General features: G+C 39.1%; 1 protein-coding gene across 2 annotated transcripts in view; it reads right to left on the bottom strand.

The window, feature by feature from the left end:
* Window positions 1-12,465, bottom strand: part of LOC115729879 (LEAF RUST 10 DISEASE-RESISTANCE LOCUS RECEPTOR-LIKE PROTEIN KINASE-like 2.1) — a 58,015-nt gene extending 45,550 nt beyond the window's left edge. For both annotated transcript variants that reach the window (XM_048280892.1, XM_030660506.2), the window contains exon 1: window positions 11,602-12,465. In XM_048280892.1, coding sequence (XP_048136849.1) covers window positions 11,602-12,445 — 844 coding nt within the window. In that variant the 5' untranslated portion in view covers window positions 12,446-12,465. The remainder of the gene's footprint in view (window positions 1-11,601) is intronic.
* Window positions 12,466-24,951: the final 12,486 nt, after the last annotated feature.

Here is a 24,951-nt window from a genome sequence, read left to right as displayed (position 1 = left end):
CTTATAGTCCTTGGGTCTAACTTCTTTTCTTGTGGATTGTAGACTCTTACTTTAGACGGGCATCCCCAAACGCATACATGTCGCAAACTTGGTTTCCAACTTTTGAATAACTCAAAAGGCATCTTTGGGATAGCCTTAGTAGGAACTCGGTTTAATATGTACATTGTTGTCTTAAGAGTTTCAGTCAACAAAGACTTAGGAAGTTTTGAGTTGCTAAGCATACTGCGCACCATGTCCAACAAAGTTTGGTTTCTCCTTTCTGCCGCACCATTTTGGTCCGGAGAACCAGGCATAGTGTATTGGGCAACTATCCCATGCTCTTGAAGAAACTTCGCAAACGAACCAGGTGCTTGTCCATCTTCAGTGTATCTACCATAGTATTCCCCACCTCTGTCCGATCTCACAATCTTGATTTGCTTACTGCGTTGTTTCTCTACTTCGGCCTTAAACACTTTAAAGGCATCCAATGCTTCGCGCTTATTATGAAGCATGTAGAGATACATGAAACGTGAGTAATTGTCTATGAAGGTGATGAAATATTTCTGACCATATGAGTCCATATCTGGACAATAAATATCTATATGTATGATTTCTAATATTTTCGTACTCCTCTTGGCACCTTTCTTTGACTTGTTGGTCTGCTTTCCCTTTATGCAATCCACACAAGTATCACAATCAATAAAATCCAAAGCACTAAGTACTCCATCATTTACCAATCGTTTAATTTTATTTACGGAGATATGACCCAATCTCCGGTGCCACAAAATAGAGGAATTTTCATTCACAATACATCGTTTTATACCAGCGTTATCATGAACATGCATCGCACCATAAAGGGCATTGTCTTGTAAATTAATTCGAAAAAGACCATTAGACAAAATACCATTCCCAATAATTTCAGATTTATATGACAAACTGAATGTCGAATCTGAAAAATTAAAGGAATAACCAAACGTACAAGCCTTGAAACCGAAATCAAGTTTCTAGAGAAACTGGGAACATAAAAGGTCATTTCCAAATTTAAAACAAAGCCACTATTGAGGAGGACTAAACCGCATGTCCCAATAGCTTCTACATGTGAGCGCTTTTTGTTTCTCGAATAGATGCACTGTTCACTTCCCACCGGCTTCTTGTGGCTTTGAAAGCCCCGCAAGGAATTCGAAATGTGGATTGTATATCCAGAATCAATCCACCAAGTGTTGTGACTCACATCAGCCATATTAGATTCATAACAAACACAAGAGATTAGATTGCCTTTCTTCTCGAGCCAAGCCTTGTATCCGACATAATCCTTTTTTATATGCCCCGTTTTTCTACAGAAGAAGCATTTGGATTTCTTCTTAATGTCGGCTTGAGGGGGTACTTTACCCTTTCCCTTACGCTTGCCTTTTCCCTTATTCCTTCCTTGTGTTACCAAATGAGCACTCTCTCTCACTTCCATAAAACAGTCTCTCTTTCTCTTGAACACACATGGTCATGAGTTCATTAATTGACCATTTCTCCTTATGTGTGTTATAGGAGATCTTGAAATGAGTATACTGCTGTGGAAGAGAGTTCATAATGTAGTATACAATGAAGGATTCAGGTTTCTCAACCTCAAGGTTCTTAAGCCGAGCCACAATATCCCTCATTTTCATAATGTGTTCACGCACACCTCTAACACTGGTGAGCCTTAACGATGAAAACTTCATGATCGGGGTCATGGCATAGGCTTTTTCCGAAGACGCAAATTGTGCATCAATAGCCGCTGGTAAAGCCTTAGCATTATTATGCTGAGCGACCGAACCACGAATGCTAGCAGAAAGTTTGCTCCTTATGAACATTACACTAAGGCGGTTGGACCGCTCTAATTGTTCATAAAGAGAAACTTCAGCTGGAGTGCTAGTTTCTATAATAACAAACGGTTCATCTTTCTAAATAACATAATCAATGTCCATACACCCCAATTGAAGGAGAATTAAGTCCTTCCAGGACTTTTAGTTGTCGCCGTTTAGCTCGGGAACATTAATATCAAAGATATTCACAGGTGGTAAAACCGCATAGTAAACAAAATAAACATGCTTATATCATAATGTTCGAGGCAAATTCACTTAATACATGTTTTACCCATGCAAAATATGTTATATAATATGAATCAAATAACATCAAAAACTACTTGTGGGCTAAGTTTCTAATTTAAAAAGATTCATAATAACTACATGATGAAATTATCATATTATATTCCTTTTTCCTAATCCCCTGGGGGAAATTAAGAAAAATAATATGGTATTTCAACCTAATTAATCATATTAATATAATGAAAATTCCTGTGGGATAAAATTCATTATATTAATATAATTAATTACAAGTAAATGTCATTTACTATATGTGATCTAGAGAATATTAATAAATAATTTAATCAATCAGAGTTGCTGTGGCTAAACTCTAATTAATCAAATAATATATAGATCACTAGACATTTAATTTCATGCAAAATATACTTAATATTGCATATAAGGGCAAATCTGTAAATTTACGTGAGTAGGGACTGAAATATAAATTAACTGAAGGGTAAAATCGTAAATAAAATAAATCGGGGTTAAAACCGTAAATTTCTGGCACAAGGGCAGAATGGGAAAATCATCCCGCGGATGAGGGCAAAAGGTAAAACCGCCTCCAAGGGCAAACTGCGAAGGCACGCAATCGGGGGCAAAAGGGTAAAGAACGGTGCGGGGGGCAAAAGTGAAATTAATGCCACCCAAAGCTCACGTTGGCATGCTTTTCCATAAAAGTATATTTTCATCATTTTTTTTTAAAGAAATCTGCCAATCAGTACAAACCCCACTATTGCAAATATCAATCCATTTTTTTTTTAATATAAAGAAAGTGGGGTGAAGGGCAAAAAGTGCACGTGGGCTCCCCACACAAAACACGCGAACTGCTGCAACTTCTAAAGCGGCGGGTCTCCAACATGGGCACGTGCGCCGCACACCTCCATAACCGCACGCACGTGCCTCCGTGTTCTTCCCCAAGACGAGAACAGCAGACCCCCGCTCGACTCCGCCAATTTTCACCGCTCGATTCAATTTCGACAGCCCACAATAAATCAAAATAATTGATGGGTTTTGACCAACACGCCGGCACGACCACATAGGTCCAAGAGTCGACGAAAACGGTGAAGAATTAGTCCGGAATCGAGCTAAAAAACCTTGCGGATGCAAACCCTAAATGCCACGAACACCATCACCAAATTCGCTTCCGGTGAACAACCAAATGCCTAGAAACTTCGGGGCTTTTGTTCCCCATGACAAGGCGACCCTGTTGGAGCGAAGGTAGACCGTCACTCGCCGGAATTTGGCCGGAATCGGCGATTTCCCTTTTGGTTAGAAAAATCCCAATTTACGATTTAACCAAAACCCACGAAAATTGCACCCATAATTCAATAATTCAACACAAATCAAATGTTAAACATCAAGGCAGAGATTAACATGCTCTGATACCAAATGTAAGAATTAAAAACCGGATAAACCGACGATCCCGATTCCTTCATCACGAATCGAAACTCGTGCAATATCGAGAACGAAATGCGGAAATGTGGATAGTAAACGAACATATCTCCAGCCATTGATGAAGACGATGATCACGAATACGTGCGTTAAACGTCTAGCGAAAACGGATTCTTTCTAGCCAATTACCCCTTACGATACTGATGGTGTGTGTATTCTCTATCAACGTACGTTCTGAAGTACGTTCTGAAAAGAGAAAAATGACGACACAAAACACGTCATAACCGCCCCTTTTGAAAACCGACGTAGGGAGTTTGGCTTAGATGACTCATTTAAATTGACGTTTGCCTCTTATAGATAACTGTCTCCCATCAAAACGGTTATTGGGCAAGATGGTTATTACGTAAAATTAATGTGCAAAATATAACGTTGATGTAATTTAAATGTCGATATATCATTAATGTGGGATCATAATCAATTAAATATAACAGTTCTTAGATTGGAGGAAGACGAAACAAGTAATTTCATGTTGAAACATGAGGACCCCATTCGGTGGGTTCGAGTTTTCTCCGAACAAATTCTCGAGGTCCGTTGGTCATATGATCTTCAAGGTGTTGGAGTTGGCGAATACTTCGAAGATCATTGTTTCTCACATTGGACATGTCCACGTGAGTTTAAGGAAATTGAAGTATGTTCCGACGACATGTGACCCCTGCGCACGGAATGCGGGGGTTCGGGGGCAGCGCTCCCGATATGGGTGTCTCGTTGCCCGGTCGCCGGGTGAGGGTTTTGCTTCTGGGTGAGCGAACGGCAGCGCCCCCAGAAACAACAACGATTTTGAGTTTTTGTTTAAGTTGGCCCATTCGTTGATGGATTAAAGGGGTTTAGGATAAGTTTAGGTTTTGGGACCGTTTAGGGCACATATATTTACTCGTTTTTTGACCGATTATTGTTACGAGTTGTGTGGTTGTAAACCTAAATCATAGTGAAATCTCTTTACGGGACGTAGCCATATTCTGGGGTGAACCCGGGTAAACCGTGCGCCGTCTAATTTTTCTTCTATTATCTGTATGATCGTTCTGAAGCGGTTTGCGATACGTCCCTTCACAAGTAACTAATCTAAACTAACTCCGCAGAAGCTTATGGTTTAGTCATTTTTTGCGCATATTCTACACGATCGATATCAAAATGTCATGCGCCGATGTAAACAAGAACCCACCTAACGAAGTTGAGAATGGTCAACTAGGGAATGCTACCCAAGAATGTACCGGGTGATTGCAGGTACGAGCGTATGGTTTGTCGCGGCAATAACACTCGAAACTAGACGATGGCGGGGAGAAGTTGCGACCGTTGACCCCGCCAGAAGAAGAGCACGCCGAGCACTCGGGTTGGTCACTATACTGAGCATTGAACCCTCGATTCAGAGCTTCCCGCAAGCTAATCTTGCGTCTTCCGAGATCATTGAGCACGCTCCGAAGAACGGGAACCTTGATGCGCGTGCGGCGGTTGGTGACGTTAAAACGGAGCTCTCGGTTCAAGAAGACATCTTCCACGAAGAAAGCCGACTTCCTGAAGTCGTTGTAGAAGCACTCGAACTCGTTGCTTATGCTCTTCGACGTGCCCAAACATCCGTAGAAGATGCTGATGCTCTTAACGGCTGGGGTCATATGAAAGAGAGTGGAATTCATCATGCTAGTATTCCTAAACTCGCCCAAGCACGTACCATCCATCAGGTCTATCCTTGTGATGGTCATCATACGAAGATGTTGATCAATCTTAAGGACATTCTGCTCTTGGTACTCAAGGATGGGGTATTCATGCTCATAGCACTTGAGCTTGAATCCTTCAAGTCCATAGAACCGGGGTCGATCGTGTCCTCGAGAAGGATAAGTTATATTGGCAGGTGAGTTACTCCATGTGAGATGTTGTGCACATATTCTGAGTTTGATTGTGAGTGAGGGGTTGAAGGATATAGATGATTCAATTGTTAGAATATGCTCGGCTGTGCGTTACGTGAGGTCGTCTCCTTCGAGGATGCAAAGGTTTAAGAAGTGCATTGAGGTAGAGAATATCGAGTCCAAGAGTCTTGTATGTTTGGATGTAGAGACTTGTTGGAACTCAACATACATGATGTTGGAAGCGGCTTTGAAGTTTCAAAAAAAATTTATTACATTAGAAATTGGTGATAAAAATTTTGTTGAGAGCTTTCTAAGATGAGAGGTTTGTCTACTAGAGATGATTGGGAATATGCTCGCCTATTTCTTCCTTTCTTGAAGTTGTTCTATGATACAACTTTAAAAGTATCAGGATCTTCTTATGTTACTAGTAATGATATGGTGAAAAATGTCTTTGGTGTTTATACAATGATTCAAAGATATTGTGAGAACGAGTATAAGAGTTTGCGGGATATGGCCAAGAGAATGAAAATCAAATTCAATAAGTATTTTGGTAATGTGAACAACATCAATTTAACATTGTTCATTGCCTGCATACTTGACCCTCGACATAAGTTGGAGTGTGTGAAATGGATGATTAATCATGTCTATGAAAGCACGCATGTAGACATGTTACAAGATAAAGTAACAACATCTCCGATGTTATTGTTTGAGCAAGATCGCATCGGTATATGCCCCCAGGGCAACTTTAGTTTCGGGGTTACAATGTCAACGTCTCCCGTGGTTGGTGCGGACATTATGACTGAAACGTATCTTAGCCAAATAGGACGAGAATATTTGGAAGAAAAATCTGAATTAGATAAGAAGAAGGATGTGAACGATACAGCCCCAACTTTGATATCTTAAATTGATGGAAAGTCAATTCTTCGAGATATCCTATCCTCTCTTCCATTACTCGAGATATTTTGGTTGTGACCATTTCAACCGTAGCATCAGAGGCAGCATTCAGCACATGAGGTCGTGTACTTGGTGTGTTTCGTAGTTCATTGACTCCAAGTATGGCGGAGGCTCTTATATGTACTCAAGATTGGATATGATCCACACCACTTTCAGTTTCGATCGAGGAGGACTTAGAAGAACTCTAAAATTTTGAGTCGGTGAGAAAACATTACTCGTGAAATACATCTTTCAATTTTACAATAGATACATCAATTCTCATCTGCATTGTGAATTTAATGCACAGTTATCAAGTACGATCATAGATCCGAACTCATTATTGCTTTCTCTTGATGATTGATGAAGTTGGAGATAGGTACTTATTACACTATTTTCTTAACTTCGGTGCAAAGTCAGTTTATGGTTGCATAAACCATGTTTATTTGAATCATGGATGTATGACTAAGCATGGTAACATGAGTTTTGTAATCATGCAAGTCATTAACTGATTGTATCTATTGCTTATTAATCAAAAGGAGTTACGTAATTTATCGGTGTTTATGCTCTCTTGCGCGATGGAGATTGTTTGCTTAGCTTCTGATCAACAGAGGATTCAGCATTTGTTGTCGACATATCATATTCTTTAATGTAACTCCTGCAGTTCAGATTGGTTTTCTATTTTTGGTTGATTAGTTAAGTACTTGTGTTTGATTTTCTCATATACAAACTCCAACTAGGAGAAGGTACATCACCGATATGGAAGTGGTCTTGGATGATTTCTACATCCTCGTACTGATTCTTCTCTACTTTTCTTGTATAGAAATCTCTAGCATCATCTCAAAGCAGCAAGATCAAGTATAGACCACTTCAACTATCTGATGTATCGAAGACATTGAATTGGTTATCTAGGTCGCAAGTGGAAAAACTACATCCATATCTATCTATCTTCATCCTAAACATAATCTTGGTCTTTATATCCTCTGTTTGGTACCAAATACCAAAGCTTTTAACATTTACTTGGTTGCGCAGTTAATTTATGGCTAAGTAAACCATGTTTGCCTTTTGAGTTGCTTGCTACATGGGAATAAAAGAAATATCCAGCCACATTCCTCACCATCGTCATTAGAACGATTAACGCGGTGAAGACATAAGATATTTTCTCAGTTTGTTTTTAGAAAACGTTGCGAAGATTGACGACATTCATAGTGTGGAGGATAATTTCGTAATTAATTTGCAAATTCCTTTCTCTTTTGTTCCAATTTGTGAATGTGTCTAATTTTGTGCAACAGGAGCTCCAAGGCCGAGGTGGGAGATGCCGTGAAGGAGGAGAAGAGGGAGGAGAAGTCATCGGCAAAAGGCAAATGCATTCCGCGGAAAATGTCAATGTCCTCCAGAACCCATAGAAAAATGATGTAGTTATCGCCTTTCTATCACAGTTTTAATTGGAGAGGTTGTTGGTAAGTTAGTAATTACTTTGCATGCTAAGTGGTGTTTGGTGGGTGGAGAATCTGATGCATATCTTTGGATGCTTAATGATAATGATTAAGGTAAGGTCATTAAGCATGATGAAGGGATTACTTCGGACAGGTCTCTGCTTTTGGTTCAGTGGCTCGGTTTTCATAATTTGCGTTTGGTTCTATGTTTCATGTTTCATTGTTCGTGCTCATGGATATGCGGAATAGTAGTAAGGTTTTCCTTAGTCATGCTTATTCAAAAGGTTGCAAAGTCAATCGTTAGTCATGCTTATTCAAAAGGTTGCAAAGTCAATCATTTTTGCAGCCGAGATATAAACCACCGAATTGTAGAGCATTGCGATGGTAATTTTCTTTGTACTAAGTCCACCGAATTGTAGAGCATGGGAATCTGACAGGGCAAGTGACTTTGTAGTTGTACATGTACAAATGGCTTGTAACAGCTCGCTATTTTCTCTTTGGGGTTCTTGCCTCTTTATTATTATATTTTTTGGGAAATATTAGTACAGTGATGGAGATTCAGAATTGCGATTAGCAGTTTGGATCCTTAATTGATTTCCAAGTAAAGTTAGAATTTATTCTATTTTGTTTATCATCAATTTTGGGAGAAGTATAAGGTCCATCGATGCAACAATTACATGAAACAGAGTTATTTGCTTGTGTTTAAAGGGTAGGGGAAAAAAAACAATCAGGAAAACCAAAAAACCGAACCGTACCAAATCAAAAATTCGGTTCGGTTCGGTACGTATTCGGTTTGAGTGGCGATCCGGTTCGGTTCATCCATTTACCATAATGGTTCGATTTAGTTATTAAAAAAAAAAACCGAACCAAACCATACCGTTGACACCCCTAAATTTGACTCATCGGCTAAATCCGTTCCGATTTAAATTTACTTGACCATGATGCGAAACTTTACCGTAAACTCGGAGCATCGTCGCTCATTGTGTTTGAACCGTTGGATCTTGTGGGTTCACAGATACTGACCTAATGATCCGACATGTTAAGGCAAGGAAGGCTGCGGAGGATGGGGTGATATAGATTTTGAGACTTGGAGTCTCGACTGTTGCATGATCATGTCATGCCAAGGATGACGGCAGTTGATTAGAGGGAAGGTTTATGCTCAGCAATTCATCTCATCGAACAGCTTTAGCTAATTGAAAACCACAATATTAGGGAGAGAGCAAGCATGCTTACCCGGTGGGCAGATCGTTGAGCAGGCTCTATCAGGGCAAAAACAAATGAACTCTTTTGTTGTCAAGTTATACCCGCATCTTCCCCCTGATATGGTGCAATTTTCACATGGCGATGTGTCGGCAGTCCAGGTGATCTCGAAGCCTTTGCTCAGGAGGTCACTAATAGTAGCATCATCGTCGCCCCCTTCCGAAGGATGTGGTAGACCTAGAGCTTCACTTCTCAAAATCGGGACAAGGACACTGAAATGGCATGGCTGGAGTGGTCGGCTTGCAAGGTCCACATCGAGAGCAAAGTAGCCATCTTGAGACATGGGACAAGAGAACCGATAACTTCGAGGGATCGACAATGAGTGGCAATCATAGAATAAGGTGGAATTGAGGTCGTAGGAAGTGTAGTTGAAGAGGGTGAAGTTTAAAGTGGTGTCGGCATTTGTCGGAAGACTATTTGTTGGAAGACATATGTCTTCCGATAAATCCGACCTCGCCACCTTCAGGATCTGTGTGCTCGTATTGATGTGGATTACCCGATATTCCCGGGACATCATGGACAGAATCGAGTTATCTCCCTCACAGTCGAGCTCATAGCCTGGATAGCCACAGTAAGTCGGTTGCTCATAAAGCCTGAAAGGATAGCTGATTTGTTGATCTCCACAATGATGGGGAACGCAACCTCGGAATTGGGGGAATTCGCCGGAAGCTGGCACCAGGAATTGAATATGGAGGGAGATGAGGAAGAGAAAGGAGAGAGAGGAACATGACATGGTAAGACTAAGATCCATCCGGAGGGAGATGGTGTTTGGAGCAAACAAGGAAGGGTTACCACGTAAAAAGGAAGAGGATGCAGAGGATAACGCTAATGCCGCTTTGGAATGACTTGACCTCAATGCCTGAATGAGAAGCTCTTGACTTGGTCTCCCAAAGACCAAGACTTTTGGCGCACCAGACCAAAACCGACAAGGAGGAGGAGGAGGCGCCACGTGGCTTGAGCCCGTTGGCTAATTGTTTAACTTGACTCAGGACCAGGACTAGTATTCCCCGTGTAGCAATTTCCACACGCAGCCCCGACTAATCAACGAGCTTTGCCCATCTCACTTAAACAGTTTCACTCGAGGACACTTGATAAGGACCTCCACAAACAGTTAGCAGCGTTCTAGACAGGATTAGACCAGTTAAAATAGGTCATAAATCTATATACGATGGGTTGCGTGGCAATATGAGTAATATACATAGATTGATATAAACATAATATGAGTGTTAAATTAATTATATATAGGTTTATAATTTACTTGGACCTAATCCAGCCCTATGACTCTTTTTATTCTCTTTTGTCACTTATTCCGCACTCTTACCTAAGTTTGGGTATGTATTTTTATGGGTTGAGTTAGCTATAGAAGTGTTTTAAAAATATGGGTCGTGTCGGGTACGAGTTACTAGTTTGCAAGGCATGGATATGGGTCAAAACAAGTTAAATGGATTTATTTGAATCGGATCATTTCTTGCCCGATCCAAATTAGACACGACCCGCCCATTTAATGGGTTTAACTAGAAAGAAATAGAAGAGGGTCGGAGCCTAAAAAACTGAGGCGCTAAACTTCACCTTTGTAACTGGTTTTCATTGGTGATAATAACATATCATCAACCCAAACAGCAACTTGGGGCGCGCATGTTAATACTTTTGCTTTTGAGCAGAAGTTGATTTTTTTTTACTTATGGAGAGAAGTAAATTTTGTTTATTTCTTCAGGTGGCTCCAAAATTAGCAAAAAAATGCTTCATAAGTAGAAAAATGAAGTTATGTAATCAACGGATTTCTACTCTAAAAATTGCGTTACCAAACGAATTTGTGTTTTACTTCTGAAATAGAAATTCTACTCCAAAAGTGTTGTCATGCGCGCTCTAGGTTGACACATTGTAGCGGCTCTTTAGCTCGAAAGCAATAAGCACACCTTGCCATCTTTTTTAGGATAAAAATTGCCAAGTCGCATAAATTGCTCAAGCCTCAATCATTTTTGTCGCCAAATCCTCTAGAGGGAAATGATCTGTAAGCAATAATAGAGCAAGAAAAGAGAGAAGACATCTTTCTGAAAAGAAACCACCACTTTTCCATAACCAATTGATAGTACCCACTTTCGAAATCAATCTAGGAGAAAATTCACTTTAACTTGGGAGTACCAAAGTATTTTTTGCAATCTCTTTATATACATGCACAGTCTTCATCCATCTATTGATTGAAGTTTTTCGATTAGACACTAAGCATGATATTCGAATCGGGATTCCTTCGTAATTTCGTTAATCTAATTTTTTTATGTTGTTTCTAATCTAATTTGCACGGGAGAGGATTTTGTTAGATTACGTTTTGATTTTCTTATGCACGTGTGATTCCTCCCATCTTATTAATTTGAATTCTGGTACTAAACTTTCCAATACCGAAAAAGGATAAATTGACCAGCCTAAGTATATACTTTTCTAGTTCTAAAAGCTGCTGAAACGTCAAAACGTGCAGAAGAAACCGAAGGGCACGCAACTGATAAGCGACAAGCATTGGAAAAAGCAATCTTGGCGAGAGGACCGTTTCCCAAGATAAGAGAGAGAAAATGAACGGACACAAACCTCGTTCCTTACCTTTGCAAAACGAACCGTCGGTGTGGATCGTCTCGTCGTCGCAGAAGCACTGAAACAGCTCGTTCTCGTCGACCGCGCACCGCCCTCCGGAGTGCTCGCACTTGCTGCAGTCCTTCGCCTTCGTCCAGTTCAACACGAACACCTCGTTCATCCCCCGGAACAACTCCTCCGCCACGTTCGCTGCCGTCACCTCACTCCCCTTCGCCACCGCCACCACCGCATCCTCACAGCCCGAGTCCTCGTCAAACGCCGCCGCCTCCTCCGGGCTCGTGTTCACGAGCACGTATGACTGTTTGTCATCGGATCCTAAGCAATCGATGGGCACGGCGTGGATGGACGATGCCACAGGAGCTGTGCAGTTGAAGAAGAAGGTGAGGTTGACGTCGGCGGAGCTGTATTCAAACGGGAGCGAGTCTAGCGTGAGGTTGTGGCGGGCCCTGGGGCATCCCGGGTTGGGGAAGACGATGTCGGCGTCGAGAAGAGTTAGGGTCTTGTTGTCGTAGTTGATATAGGGGACGAAGTAGGTGTGGCCCTGAAGAGAGAGGGTCGGGCGAACGGTGCCGCCGTGCGGGCAATCGAGGCCGAAGCTCCGGTAGCCGCAGTGCACGGGGCCGTCGTCGGTGGCGTGCCAGAATGGATATCCGATTTCGACGCCGCCGCATAGGAACGGGGGTGAGTGAGGGTCGCAAATGGCCGAGAAATGGGAGAGGACGCCATGAAAGCTCCCGGAGAAGGAGGCGAAGAAGAAGAAGAGGAGGGAGAGAGAAGGAGAGAGAATGCAGAGAAGGTGGTGGTTTGGCATCTTCTTTCTTCTTGTCTTGTCTTGGTAAAGGAAGATGAACATGGTCTGGCAAATTTAGAATGGACCGCCTAAATAATATTGCGTTCAAAGTCTTACATTGGGACTCAAGATTAGACAAACTTGACTTTGATTTTGCGTTTTTTCGTGCAAGGTTCGAGTAATCCTACGTTGAAAAGAAAAATTCTCTAATACACTAATAACGAAGTCGCTGGCGTAGAAACGAAGTATAATTCCACGAGCGTGTAGATGGAATTTTCATGTGTCAATCTTTACAAGCACTTTATACGCAAGCTCATGGTCGGTTTACTTGATTAAGTAAAACGTTGAAAACTTTATTGGGTCATAATTTTTTTTTCTCCGGTCTATTATGTGTTCTCACATCCATTTTTCTTTCAAAAGAAAGGCGTGATTTAGAGCTCGACACTCACTTTGACATGCACTTTTCTTAAAAAAATTTAGGGGACTTTAATTTAGTGTAATATTTTATGATTAAATTTTATAAAGAAAAATGCTTTCGTGATAGTTTGACAAGATCGTCAGTTATTTTTTACAGTTGATTCATATTTCATCACCACGTGTTTTGCATAAAACATTCATTAATTGACAAATCGTGAGGTCCTACTTCAGATCTTTTCCCAATGTTCAATCACTATAAAAATCCTTGGCTGCCCATCTCATGATAAAGATCTTATTATTGGTTGGGACATCCTTGCCCGACTCCCACAACTCAAGATCTGATGGAATCTATTTCAAAGAAGAGTTCAAAGAATTTGTGGACATCCAAAGACTCTTTATCATTCAGCCAGAACTTCTTGATCCTATCACCCAGACCCTCCTATCTTCCCGTGCAGATACTCATTCCCAATTTTCTCAAAACTATTCTCATTCTCTTTGGACAAATCCAGACTTTTTTGTCCGACTTCCATTCAAAAGAAATGAGGATATCAATTCTACAAAAGTTAGTCATTTAAGAATGAATCCCGAGCATCTTGCTCTTGCACAAAAAGAATGCTCTGAGTTTGCTTAGCCAAGGACTCATTGAGCCATCAGATTCGCAATGGGCATGTGAAGCTTTCTATATCAATAAGAGAGATGAACAAAATCGTGGCAAACTCAGGCTTGTGATTAATTATCAGCCTTTAAATCAATTCCTTCAAGATGATAAGTTCCCACCGCCACACAAAAATTCCTTATTTTCCAGTCTAGCTCGTGCTCGAATTTATTCCAAATTTGATCTTAAGGCAGGATTTTGGCAATTAGGAATCAGCCCAGAAGATAGGCCTAAGACAGGATTTTGCATCCCAAATCAGCACTACCAATGGAAAGTCCTCCCATTTGGCCTAAAAACAGCTCCTTCCTTGTTTCAGAAAGCTATGTACAAAATCTTCCATCCCATTCTTCCAAATGCTCAGATTTATATTGATGACATTCTTCTCTACTCACAAGATGAAGAATCCCATTGCAAGTTCCTCACTTAGTTCGCTGAGATCGTGAAAAAGCATGGCATCATGCTTTCCCAAAGAAAGATGATTATTTCCCAGAAAGAAATAGAATTTCTCAGAATGCATCTCAAGAACGGAACTTACCGTCCATGGCCCCATGTTGCAGATGACTTACAGAAATTCCCGGACAATGATCTTATCATCAATCAGGTGCAAGCCTTCCTCGGAATTGTAAATTACCTTAGAGACTTTGTTCCGAAAGTTTCCAAGGTGTTACAACCACTTCAGAAGATGCTGAAAAAGAATGCACCTCCATGGGAACAAAAACAGGCAAAGATAGTGAAGTATCTCAAAGAAATTCTCCAGCATCTACCTCCTCTACAAATTCCATCCATAGGAAAAAGAATTTTACGGACAGATGCAAGTGACAATTATTGGGCAGCTATTCTTCTTGAAGAAATCAATGGTAAGCGGAAAATTTGTGTTTACAAAGGTGGTAGATTCACAAATGCGGAAATGCATTATCACTCCACTTTCAAAGAAATCCTTGCTGTGAAGAATGGCATCAAAAAATTTGAGTTTCATCTTATCAGCCGCCATTTCCTTGTGGAGATGGATATGTCCTCATTTCCTCAAATGTTGAAATTTAAACAGAAACAAATTCCTTACCCACAACTTCTGCAGTGGGCATAATGGTTTTCCAAATATTCCTTTGATGCAAAACACATTTCCGAAAAAAAGAATGTTCTTGTTGATTTTTTTTCCAGACCCAAAGAACCCACATCCTCTATTAACATGTACGTGCGAAAAAATTCTTCCGATAGCACATTCCGTACTGTTAATATGAGAGAATATCAATGGCCATCTCACCAATATCCTCCCGATGTTCCCGACCTAATCCAGCATAATCAGTTTTCAGCTAGTCCGAACTTGCAGTATTGTCAGACTGTTAGGGTAGCAACTCACTTTTATAAAAATATGGTTTTGTTAAAGTACTAGCATTCGGCATTTTTCATGCTAAGTAGCAATGAAGAAATTAACGAATCTTGCAAATTCTAATTTAATGTGGAGATAAGAAAACTATCGGGAAAATCGAGAGATCTTGAAATTCAAAGTTAACATGCCGTATTTTCTTTACAATTTTATTCCTCAATAGGATCATAATTCGATGGAGTGTGATTCGATAGCTCGTATTATACAAGTGGCTACTAGCTACGGTAAGATTAAGCGATTAATGATCTTAAATCATGGGTCATGGCAAAGAAAGAATCATTTGTAATCAAGTACTGTTATCGTTGTAAGCATCTTCATTTTGACTCATTCAAATCAGCGTAAAGTAGGCGAAGGGCCCGTGTCCTCCACGTTCATTTGAAATATTAAAGTTAGAAAAATCAAAGATACGTGTGAACTTAGCTTAAGATTCTTCCACTTTTGTCCTTTTGTTGAGCTAGTTTCCACGAAACATGACATTTGGAGAGGAGGGGTTAAGTCGGACCGCCTTTTAGGTTCATTTGTTTTATGAAAAATGAATAATTTAAAAAACTTTTTTTTCTCAAAAAAAATATTAATCGCCTTTATCATTTTATGATAATTAGTCAATTGAAAATGTTTCAATATCGATAATAATTTATATTTAAACTTCAAAGAAGAACAAAGATATTTGTGGTTCATTCATTTTGGAAGCAATGAATTTGATTGCGCCTTTAAAATGACAATGCACAATAGGCTTCTGTTTGGAGATGAATCTCATTGGTGGATTTCTTAATAAAGGGAAAATTACCCAATCAACCTAAAACATATTGTACAGTCTATTTGTATGGATGGGCCTTTAAAATGCCAATGCATAATGGGCCTTTCATTTGCATTTTATTTGCACGGATATCAATTCAGCCCTGAACTTTTCAGTTTTTCCGATTAATCCTAAACATTTGCGCGGACTTCTTATGTAGTCATTTGGATCATTTTTCGCTAGAAATCGTTGATGTAAAGATTCAATTCTCTCCAGCAGTCCTACATGGCACTCTACAATATCGGCAATTTTCGACGAAAATTGGTTAGGATGGCTATTTTGTAATTTCGCGCAAATATTTAGGATTAAATTAAAATTTTTAAGACTGCATTGACTTTCGTATTATAGGTTTAAGATCGATCGATTGCATAATTTCCCCCTCAAGGATTCATCTCTCAAAGGGATACAAAAACTCCACACTGTGCAAATGTATTAGATAAAAAAGCAAAGAATTAAAGCATAAATTGCAGTGGTTATTAACTTATTACGGATATATGAGCATTAGGGGTGAGCAAATCGGATCGCCCGAACCAAGACCACCCGGACCGAACCGAGACCGGTGGTCCGGTTCCCGGTTCTAGAGGGAGCGGTCCAATTCCCGGTTCTAGGGTCCGCCAGGACCGGACCGATCGATTTTTTTTTTTTATATTTTGATCAAGAAAACTCCATGCGCATGGAGTTTTCTCGATCTTGCCTTTTTAGTCCCCAAACAAAATCCCCATCTCGATCTTGCCCCGGTCGGTTTCTGGGCCGTTTTTTACCCAAAGGGAGATCGTTTTTGCTTGAATCCCATATGCATTTTGGAAACAATCTTGCAAAAAGTTCTCAACTTTGCCTTGAAAGACCCGTTTTAGGAAATGAACTCGAAATTTTTTAATGTCCAGTCTCTATATTTTCTAGATCGGGACCGTCCAAGAATGGTACAATTTTTTTTTTGGCATGTGTTCAATCCAATGGAACCGCCCGGGAACCGGACCGGACCGGTGGTCCGGTTCCCGGTTTCGGAAAATTGAGAACCGGAACCACCGGTCCGGTTCTCGGTTCTTGAGGGGAATTGGACCGGACCAGGAACCGATCACCCCTAATGAGCATGTCCAAGACTTCTTTCTCACTTTGATGAGCAAGATGACCAAGACGAAATTTCTTTCCATGACTCATAAGAGGGAGTCATTGAATTTAGTAGAGGCGGCAATACATATTTCTCATAAGAAAAAATAAGAAAACCAAAAGAAATGATCACGCCATCTTGACAAGGTATGGGTTAGCATGGGTCTAGATCACTGAGATCCCGCAAACCCTCAAGGTTGCCTCGCTTGAGATTGCTCGGTCTCGACATCGACTTGTCTAGTCTCTTTGATGGTTCGATCCTCATCTATAGACTTGTCAAAATGTGTTCAAAATTCATTTAATAACCCATAAGCATTTAAATGGATTATAACAAACTTAGAAGATCAGCATATACAAACAAAGAAGTCAAAATAAGTGAGTTATAAATTGGTCCATACAACCCAATTAAGACAACTCATTTAAGAGGCCTCTACTTTACTTTTACTTTTTTTTTTCTTTTTTTCCTTCTTTTATTTTCTTTCTTTTAAAAAATATTATTTATAATTTATTTATTTATTCCCCGCCTATGACTAGACATGGCCACGGGCCGGTTTGGGCCCGAAACCGGCTTGCGGAAGAACTGGAATCGGCCCGTTGACCAGGACTAGTAGTTCCGAACCGGAACCGACCCGGCCCCTCACGGGCCGGTTTCGGTTTTAAAAAATTGGGAACAAGCAAAAAAAAAAAAAAAAAAAAGGGAAAGAGCCGTGGCTCTTTCCCTCTCCCCCCTCGAGCCCCACCCCGGAACCGTAACCGCCCCTTCAAGGGCCGGTTCCATAGTGGCCACGAACTAGAACTAGTGGTTCATGAACCGGAACCGGCGGTTCACGGCCCGTGGCCATACCTACCTGTGACCGACTAGGGTGGCCCTCGCCGATCTTAGAAGGGAAAAAATAAAAACTAAAAGAATAAAAATCATATTTTTAAAATAAATAAAAATAATAAAATTCATATAAAAATTTTAAAAATAAAAATTTTAAAAGAAATAAAATAAAAATCAGATTTTTTAATTATAAAAATTGTCCACGATAATTTAGTAATATAATTTTTTAAAAATTTATAAGAAATGAGTTTTCTTAGATTGGATTAAATATAAAATTATTTTAGTAATATGGGTCGGGTTGCGCATGAGCCTAGAAATTTACACTATGCATAAATGAGTCAAAAACGGGTTAACGGGCCAATTTGGATTGGATCATTTATAACTCGACCCAAACTCGACCCGATCTACCCGTTTGACAGGTCTACCCACCAACTATTGATTTGCTTGCAAGATGGAGACAATGAACAGTATGCACTCATTCTGTTTTTCCTTTTTCTTTTTTTCTTCTTCAAACTTCAAAACTATTTTGCAAAAAATACACCAAAATTACTAAAAAAAATGGCATTTGCTTTGAACAGATTCACCTTGAATTAAAGATTGTCGGGGAAATGACTTTGCATGTTCGAGCAATGCTACGTGTATAAAAAGTTCCAATGCATTAATAATGACTTGCAATAGTCTTAAGTCACTGGTGTGGAAATAACATATAAATATGACACCGTATAGAATTTTACGTGTCAGTCTCTACAAGCTATTAAGCCCGCACAGCAACCAGTCCAATTTTCAAATCAACAAACAAACACAAATCATCAGGATCAGTTCACTAGAATTTGACTCGTATGTTGTTTGATCCATTCAATACGTTAGTATGGTATTTTATGAATTCAGAAATTAATCAATCTTGAAGTAAATTTCTGTAATAATTTGATGCACAAAGAACAGAAAAATTATCAAAAAAGTCATAAACCTATTGCAATTGTCCCGATTCAGTCCTAAACTTTTTTTTTTTTATCAATTGAGTCCTGAACCTTTTGAAATTATGTCAATTCAGTCCATTTAGCGGGCCGGTGCTGCGTCAGCACCGTTAGTTCCAACGGCGCCGCGTCAGTACCAGTCAATCAAATGGATTAAATTGATATAATTATAAAAAGTTTATGACTTACAATGGATGCTTGGTGAAGAACGTTCTTTTAAGCTTGGTGAAGAACTGTCTGGATGCTTACAATGGATTGAAACTTTGAAAACGACTGGACTAAATAAGGAAGTTAGACACGTCTTTGGACCATAGCTTGTTTCTTTAAAAGAAGGGCAAGAATTAGAGTTCGACGCACTTTTCTTTTTAAAAAATTCAGAACATGATTACCCTTTCAATAAAATATTTCGGGATAAGCCACTGGGACCCGTCGACCGGCCTTGGGGAAAAAAGAAAATATATAAAAATAAAATGCGAAAAAATTCGATTGGAGCAGTTTTGAAAAGTGTTTTAACCTTTTTAGATTGGTGAATTCACTTTCATGATTTTATGCATGAATATTTTCTTTGACCAAAATGTGGTTTCGGTTCACTTGTCATTTTCGAGTAGCCAAATGAGTGAAAGTTTGGAAAATAAATTCCCAAAAATACTTTCACTCAAATTAACACACCCTAAGAGATTAATGATCTTAGAACATTGCAAATGAAACATCATATATAGTCAGGAACTATAGTCGTTCTAAGTATTTTCATTTTGACTCGTTCAAATCAGCATTAATACTGAGCTTTTGAAGTATCTTCTTCTTTCGACCAAAAAAAAAAAAAGTATCTTCTTCTTCTTGTTATTAATTTTTTTTTTTTTTTTACGAAGGGCCCGTGGCCTAGACGTTCATTTTTATATTGAGATTTGGAGGACAAAAAAAAAAAAAAAAAGCTGCGACGTTAGCATAGATTCCTTCACCTTTGTCTTTTCGTTGAGATAATTTTCACGGAACACGACATTTGGAGAGAGTGCTTAAGTCCGACTTTAAACAATTAATTAAACTCCAAGACAAATTTGATTACGCCCTAAATTGCCAATGTGACAATAGACTTTCAATCTCGAGATGAATTCCATTGGTGGGTGCTCTAGAAAAACATTTGTTGAAGAATGATGTATGCATTTCGAGAATGAATAAAGAAGGAGGACTTTCATGTCGTTGTTGAGATATAAAGTTTTCGTCGCCATAAAAGTATAAGCCAGTCTTAACAGGGAAAATTCCAAATAAGAATCTAAGTGAAGTCGTTTTTTCAAAAGAGTACTCGGAGTGTTTCATGTCTCAAATCAATTTTGATTTTAAATAAGGTCTCAATGTCACCGGTCAACAACATACTTTCCAAGCAACAGCCTGGGGTTCTTCCTCATCTCTCTCTTATTCTTTTTTATTCTTTTTTCCAAGGGGATATTTAAGATCTATGTGTTGAATATCTAAATTCGATCCTATCAATGATGCAAGAAAGTAGTGAAAATTCGCACAACACAAGAATTTACGTGGTTCAAGAGGGGAGATGTTTCGCCTATCCGCATCCACGAGGAGAAGAGATTCATTTCATTAATAATGTAGAAAAGTGTACAGCCACTCTTTCTCACACCTTCTCACTTTAGAGACTTGTTTTGCCCTAAATATATATAGCGAAACCCTACATGGCACAAATTATAAAATTGCTCATATAGCCTAAAATATTTAACTTTCTCATATAAATCTTTCTATGACTGAACATAAAACACCTCTGGCGGCTTAGGAGCGCTATCCAGTCGTCGGGGGGCCTTTTGGAACCGCCTCATACTCTCTTGGACAACAGAATACAAGACATCAATCTCAACACTATGAGCATGTTGAAAACTTCCTTCTTTCTCACTTTAGTGAACAAGGCGAATTTCTTTCCACGGCCCTTTAAAAGAAAGTTCCACGATTCATTGAATTTAGTAGAAGTGAGGGTCTTGCTCTTTGACTTGATTACCTCCAAGTTTATAAACTCCATGACTACATGTGTCTACCTAATGTCTATTAACTATTTTGATGATGACTAATGTTTGGAAATTAGCACCATTAAGTGAGTTGCCGTCGTCATGGAGAAGAAAACTTGTGTGTTACGTTTCGCACCCGGACCCTCCAATTTTTCTTTTTAATGGTTTTTTTTTTTGGGCTTTATTTCTTACCCATTTTCTTTCTCCCGCGGACCAATCCGATTCAATAGATCATGAGAATTGGACTCACATGAATGGAGGTTATTCAGCAAATTTTGTTTAACATGTCATCACTATTGGACAATCTAAATCCCATATGGATAGTTGAAAAAATATGCTGATAATACAAAATAATGCACGTCATGACGTTCTAGAGGGGCTTAATTTTCGAGGGGTTTATCAAGTAATCGAGTGGGCGTAAATAGTTCATCTTGCGAGGTAACGCTTACGCATAGCACGTGCTTTCCCAAGCCTACCGATAGCAATATTGGTTTACTAATTTTTACTATGACAAATTGGTTTTTGTTTAGAGTTGCCATGTGTCAATTAGATATCGAGTAATATGGGGGAGTTCGTTTTACAACCAGATATTCATATTGGGGACTTGGTTACGCTAAATACTTATCGAACCCCCTAAATTGGTACCTTTCTTCTTTCTTCCTTTCTTTCTTTCTTTTCTTTTTTGTAAAAATATGTATCACATGATCTCTTTTATCTTTCACTTTTATATTTTCCTAACAAAATGAAATGTGCAACTGTATATTATCAAGCAAAGGGTGTTCATACAATCAAATTTAAAAAAATAGTAAAGCAAAATATAATAGCATTAACGTAAAATAAGGTACGACAAAGGAAAATCACGAGGCGTATCGGGCAAAATTAATATATGGCCTCCTTATTAAACCCCGGCAAGGACCTCATGGGTTATGCATAAAATTAATACATGCGATTAACCAAATAAAAGATAGACTAAGCATGAATTAACTAAGTCCTAAAAATGTGATTATTAACTAAATGCAACTCTATTTTTTTTTTTGTTCATTTTCCCCTCATAGTGACAATGACTCAAATATAACTCAAGACTAAATGTAATGCCTCTAAAGATGAACATAATGCTGAAAATTGAACTAAATTGGCTACCAGCTTACGGAAAAGTGGAGGAAACATGACCGGACCCGTAATTGACGCCCAAATAAGGCCTTGACGCCCGCTTTCCGACCCTTACGCAGTCTGTGCAACGGGCATCAAGACTCCATTTGGCACGTTAAAAGGTTGGATAGCGGTCACGGATACTCCCAGGCCGCCTACGGATCACTTGGGCTGCAAAAGATCAACACGACATGCTGGGCTGTGGACACCCGCGAAGGTCGGTTTGGGGCGACCTCATGGGCAGCGACATGTGACCATGTAACACCTCATATGCGAGCGAAAAATCGCGCCTCGCGCCGGAATGTCTAGAAATCAAATACTATGCATATAACATGTATCACGCATTGTGATGTAAAATGCTATCGAAATGTGATCCAAAACAATAAGGGTCTGTTTGGCGGTGATTCCGTTCCCAAAAAATGATTCCGATCAAAATCACTTTTTTTGATTCCGTTCCCTGGATGATTTTTTGAGAATCAAAACGCGTTTGGTAACTGTTTAAAATTTTTGTTCCTGGAACAGAAACGCGTTTGGTAGCTGCACAAAATTTCCGTTCCCAATTTGTCATTTAAATCAAATAATTATATAATCACATTTGATGGCAAAGAGGGAAAATAATCAAATAGTGATTATGAAGCAAAAAAAGAAAAGAAAAGAAAAAGTAACAAAATTTCCGTTCCCAATTCGTTTGTCAATTTTTCATGAGTATGCAATCGTTTATATCGTTTGAAAAGTAATTCGTATTACATTTACAGAATTTGTCTAAATCATTTGTTTGTTATTATTTCTCGTGACTTTTAGATTGATTACCCAAAAAAAATAAAAGAAAAGCTCCTCATTGTGCAATCGCCTATAGTTTTGCACTCTTGTAATTACACATCGTACAAGCTTACAAGAATTGCAACTCAACTACATTGATTTTTTCTTCACTCGACTCGACAAAATTTTTGTGCGGCTCGAAAAATGGAGAAAAAATGGAGATTTAGTTCGCGACGCGGAGGGTTGGGTCCGGTCTTTAATAATAATAAAAAAGATAAAAGTTGAAAAAAACATAATAGGAAATAAAAAATACAAACTTAATTAGAATAGAAAATAAAATAGCTAAAAATTTGAAAAAAAATGCTATTATAGGTCCCTTAATATAAAAAATAAATTAGATTTAAAAATTTTCTAAAAAATAATTTTTTAAATATAAATTTAAATTGAATTTAAAAATAGGCTTAAAATTTTACAAAAAAAAAAACTAATTTTAAAAAAAAAGGGGGGGGGGAGGGGAAGAATCCGGTGACGAGATTTTTTTTTCAAAATTTTAGCTATTTTCAATCTTAATTTTTTTAATTATTTTTAAATTATTAAATTAAAAATCTAAATATTTTTTATTTCCCCCATTTCTTAAATTTTTAAATTTTTTTATTAAATTTTCCTTAAATAAAATTTTTAATTTAAGAAAATTAGTTTTTAGCAATTTTTAAAATTGAATTTTAATTTATGTAAAGTTGAAAATCCACGTGGACTTTTTTTTTTAAATAATACTATTTTATATTAAAATTTTAATTATAAGTATGAATGATAAGTCATAAGTATATTGTGTAAAAAAGTGATCCCAAAAGTGTTCCAAAACACCAGAATCATCTTTTTTTTGCTTCCAAAAAGTGGTCCAAAAGTGTTCCCGGGACCAGAATCAAAATCATTTTTTTTCATTACCAAACATGTTTCTGATCCTTTTTTGTTTCTGGGAACAAAAACGGATGATCAGAATCACCGCCAAAAAGACCCTTAGTTGGTATCTTCATTGAAGAAGTTTAGCCAGGCCATTCATAATCTACACCGGTAATAGTGTGCATTAGAATGTGTAAGTGATGCATTCTATGAAGCACCGACACGCCAAACCCCTCGGCGTGTCGGTGTCGGACACGTGTCGGACACGGACACGCGTCCGATACGGTCCGACACGCGTTCGACACGCGGTCAACGCATGTCGGAGGTCCGACACGTAGTCAACGCCAGCGACACGCCGGGGACACGCGAGTTGGTGAGGAAAGAGGGCGGGGAAAAGCAGATCCGAAGGGCAGAGAACAGTGGGGGAAGGGGGAGGAGCGTTTCGGGCCATGAGAGAGATGAGGGAGGGAGCCGGTGACGCGAGCGCCCAAGCGAAGAACGGCCTTCGTGTGCGCCGGAGCAGAGAGAGCAAACGAGCCGGAGGACAGAGCCCGTAGCACAAATCATGGTGGTCGATGCCGTAGTTGGTCGCGAGACAGAGAGGACTGATAGAGAGAAAGCGGGGGAGATTTTTTCAGGAAGTAAAGAGGCAGAGGGGGTGCAGCAGAGAGGAGAGAGGTTTTCGGTGAACGTGAAAGTTTGAAAACAGAAAAGAAGGGGAGACAGAGAAGAGAGAGAGAGAGAGAGAGGAGGAGAAAGGTGTCAGAGATTTTTTAAAAAGTAAAGAGAGAAGGGGAGGAGACGTGAGAGAGGAGGGGAAGTGTGCAGATAACAGGATTTTTTTTTATTATTTATTTATTTTCTAGGCTGGTTAGGATCAAATTATTGGAGTATTCATGGTGTGAGCTTTCTTTGATTATAAGAACTCTTTTGATAAATTTTCTATTTTATAAAAAATTATAAAAATAATAATTTATCGTACATATATAAAATATATTTAATATACAACGTGTCTCCAACGTGTCGAAAATTTTTATTTTTTAAAATTGACGTGTCGGAGTGTCGTGTCGTGTCGTGTCCCGTGTCTCGTGTCGGTGTCGGTGTCAGTGCTACTTAGGATGCATTTGGTTTGACGATAGTGAGATACGCACTGGAAGAAGACTATTGATGGTATAGAAAATAGCCGTTGAAGCTCTGGATTCCGTAGCTGACAAACTATGTTAAGTATTAAAAAAGTCGCTGACAGATTTCTAAAAGAGGATAGCTACAGCAATAGTCTTTTTGAGAAACCTGCGTAAGTTAGCGATGTGACTGCAGGAGCAATCCCGATACTGGCAAAGAACCCCAGTCACTCTTCAGCGACTAGCTGAACACCAAAGGAGGTCTCCAATGGACATATTTATATAAAGAACAGTGGTGTTGAGAACAAAAATTAGCTACGTGAAAATACTGCAATTGTCTCTCTAGCTCGAAATTGTCATTGACTTTATTCTGTGTATCTCTATGTATTTGGTCTAGCATTGTAATAGCTATGTGTCAAGTGTACAAGAGTAAGTGCAATATTCTTGTATCCTGATAATGTGATTTATCAAGTGAAGG

Source organism: Rhodamnia argentea, chromosome 6, assembly GCF_020921035.1.
Source record: "Rhodamnia argentea isolate NSW1041297 chromosome 6, ASM2092103v1, whole genome shotgun sequence".
NCBI classification, from domain to species: Eukaryota; Viridiplantae; Streptophyta; class Magnoliopsida; order Myrtales; family Myrtaceae; genus Rhodamnia; species Rhodamnia argentea.
Note: the sequence above shows the minus strand (reverse complement) of the source record. Positions and strands in the feature narration are given on the sequence as shown.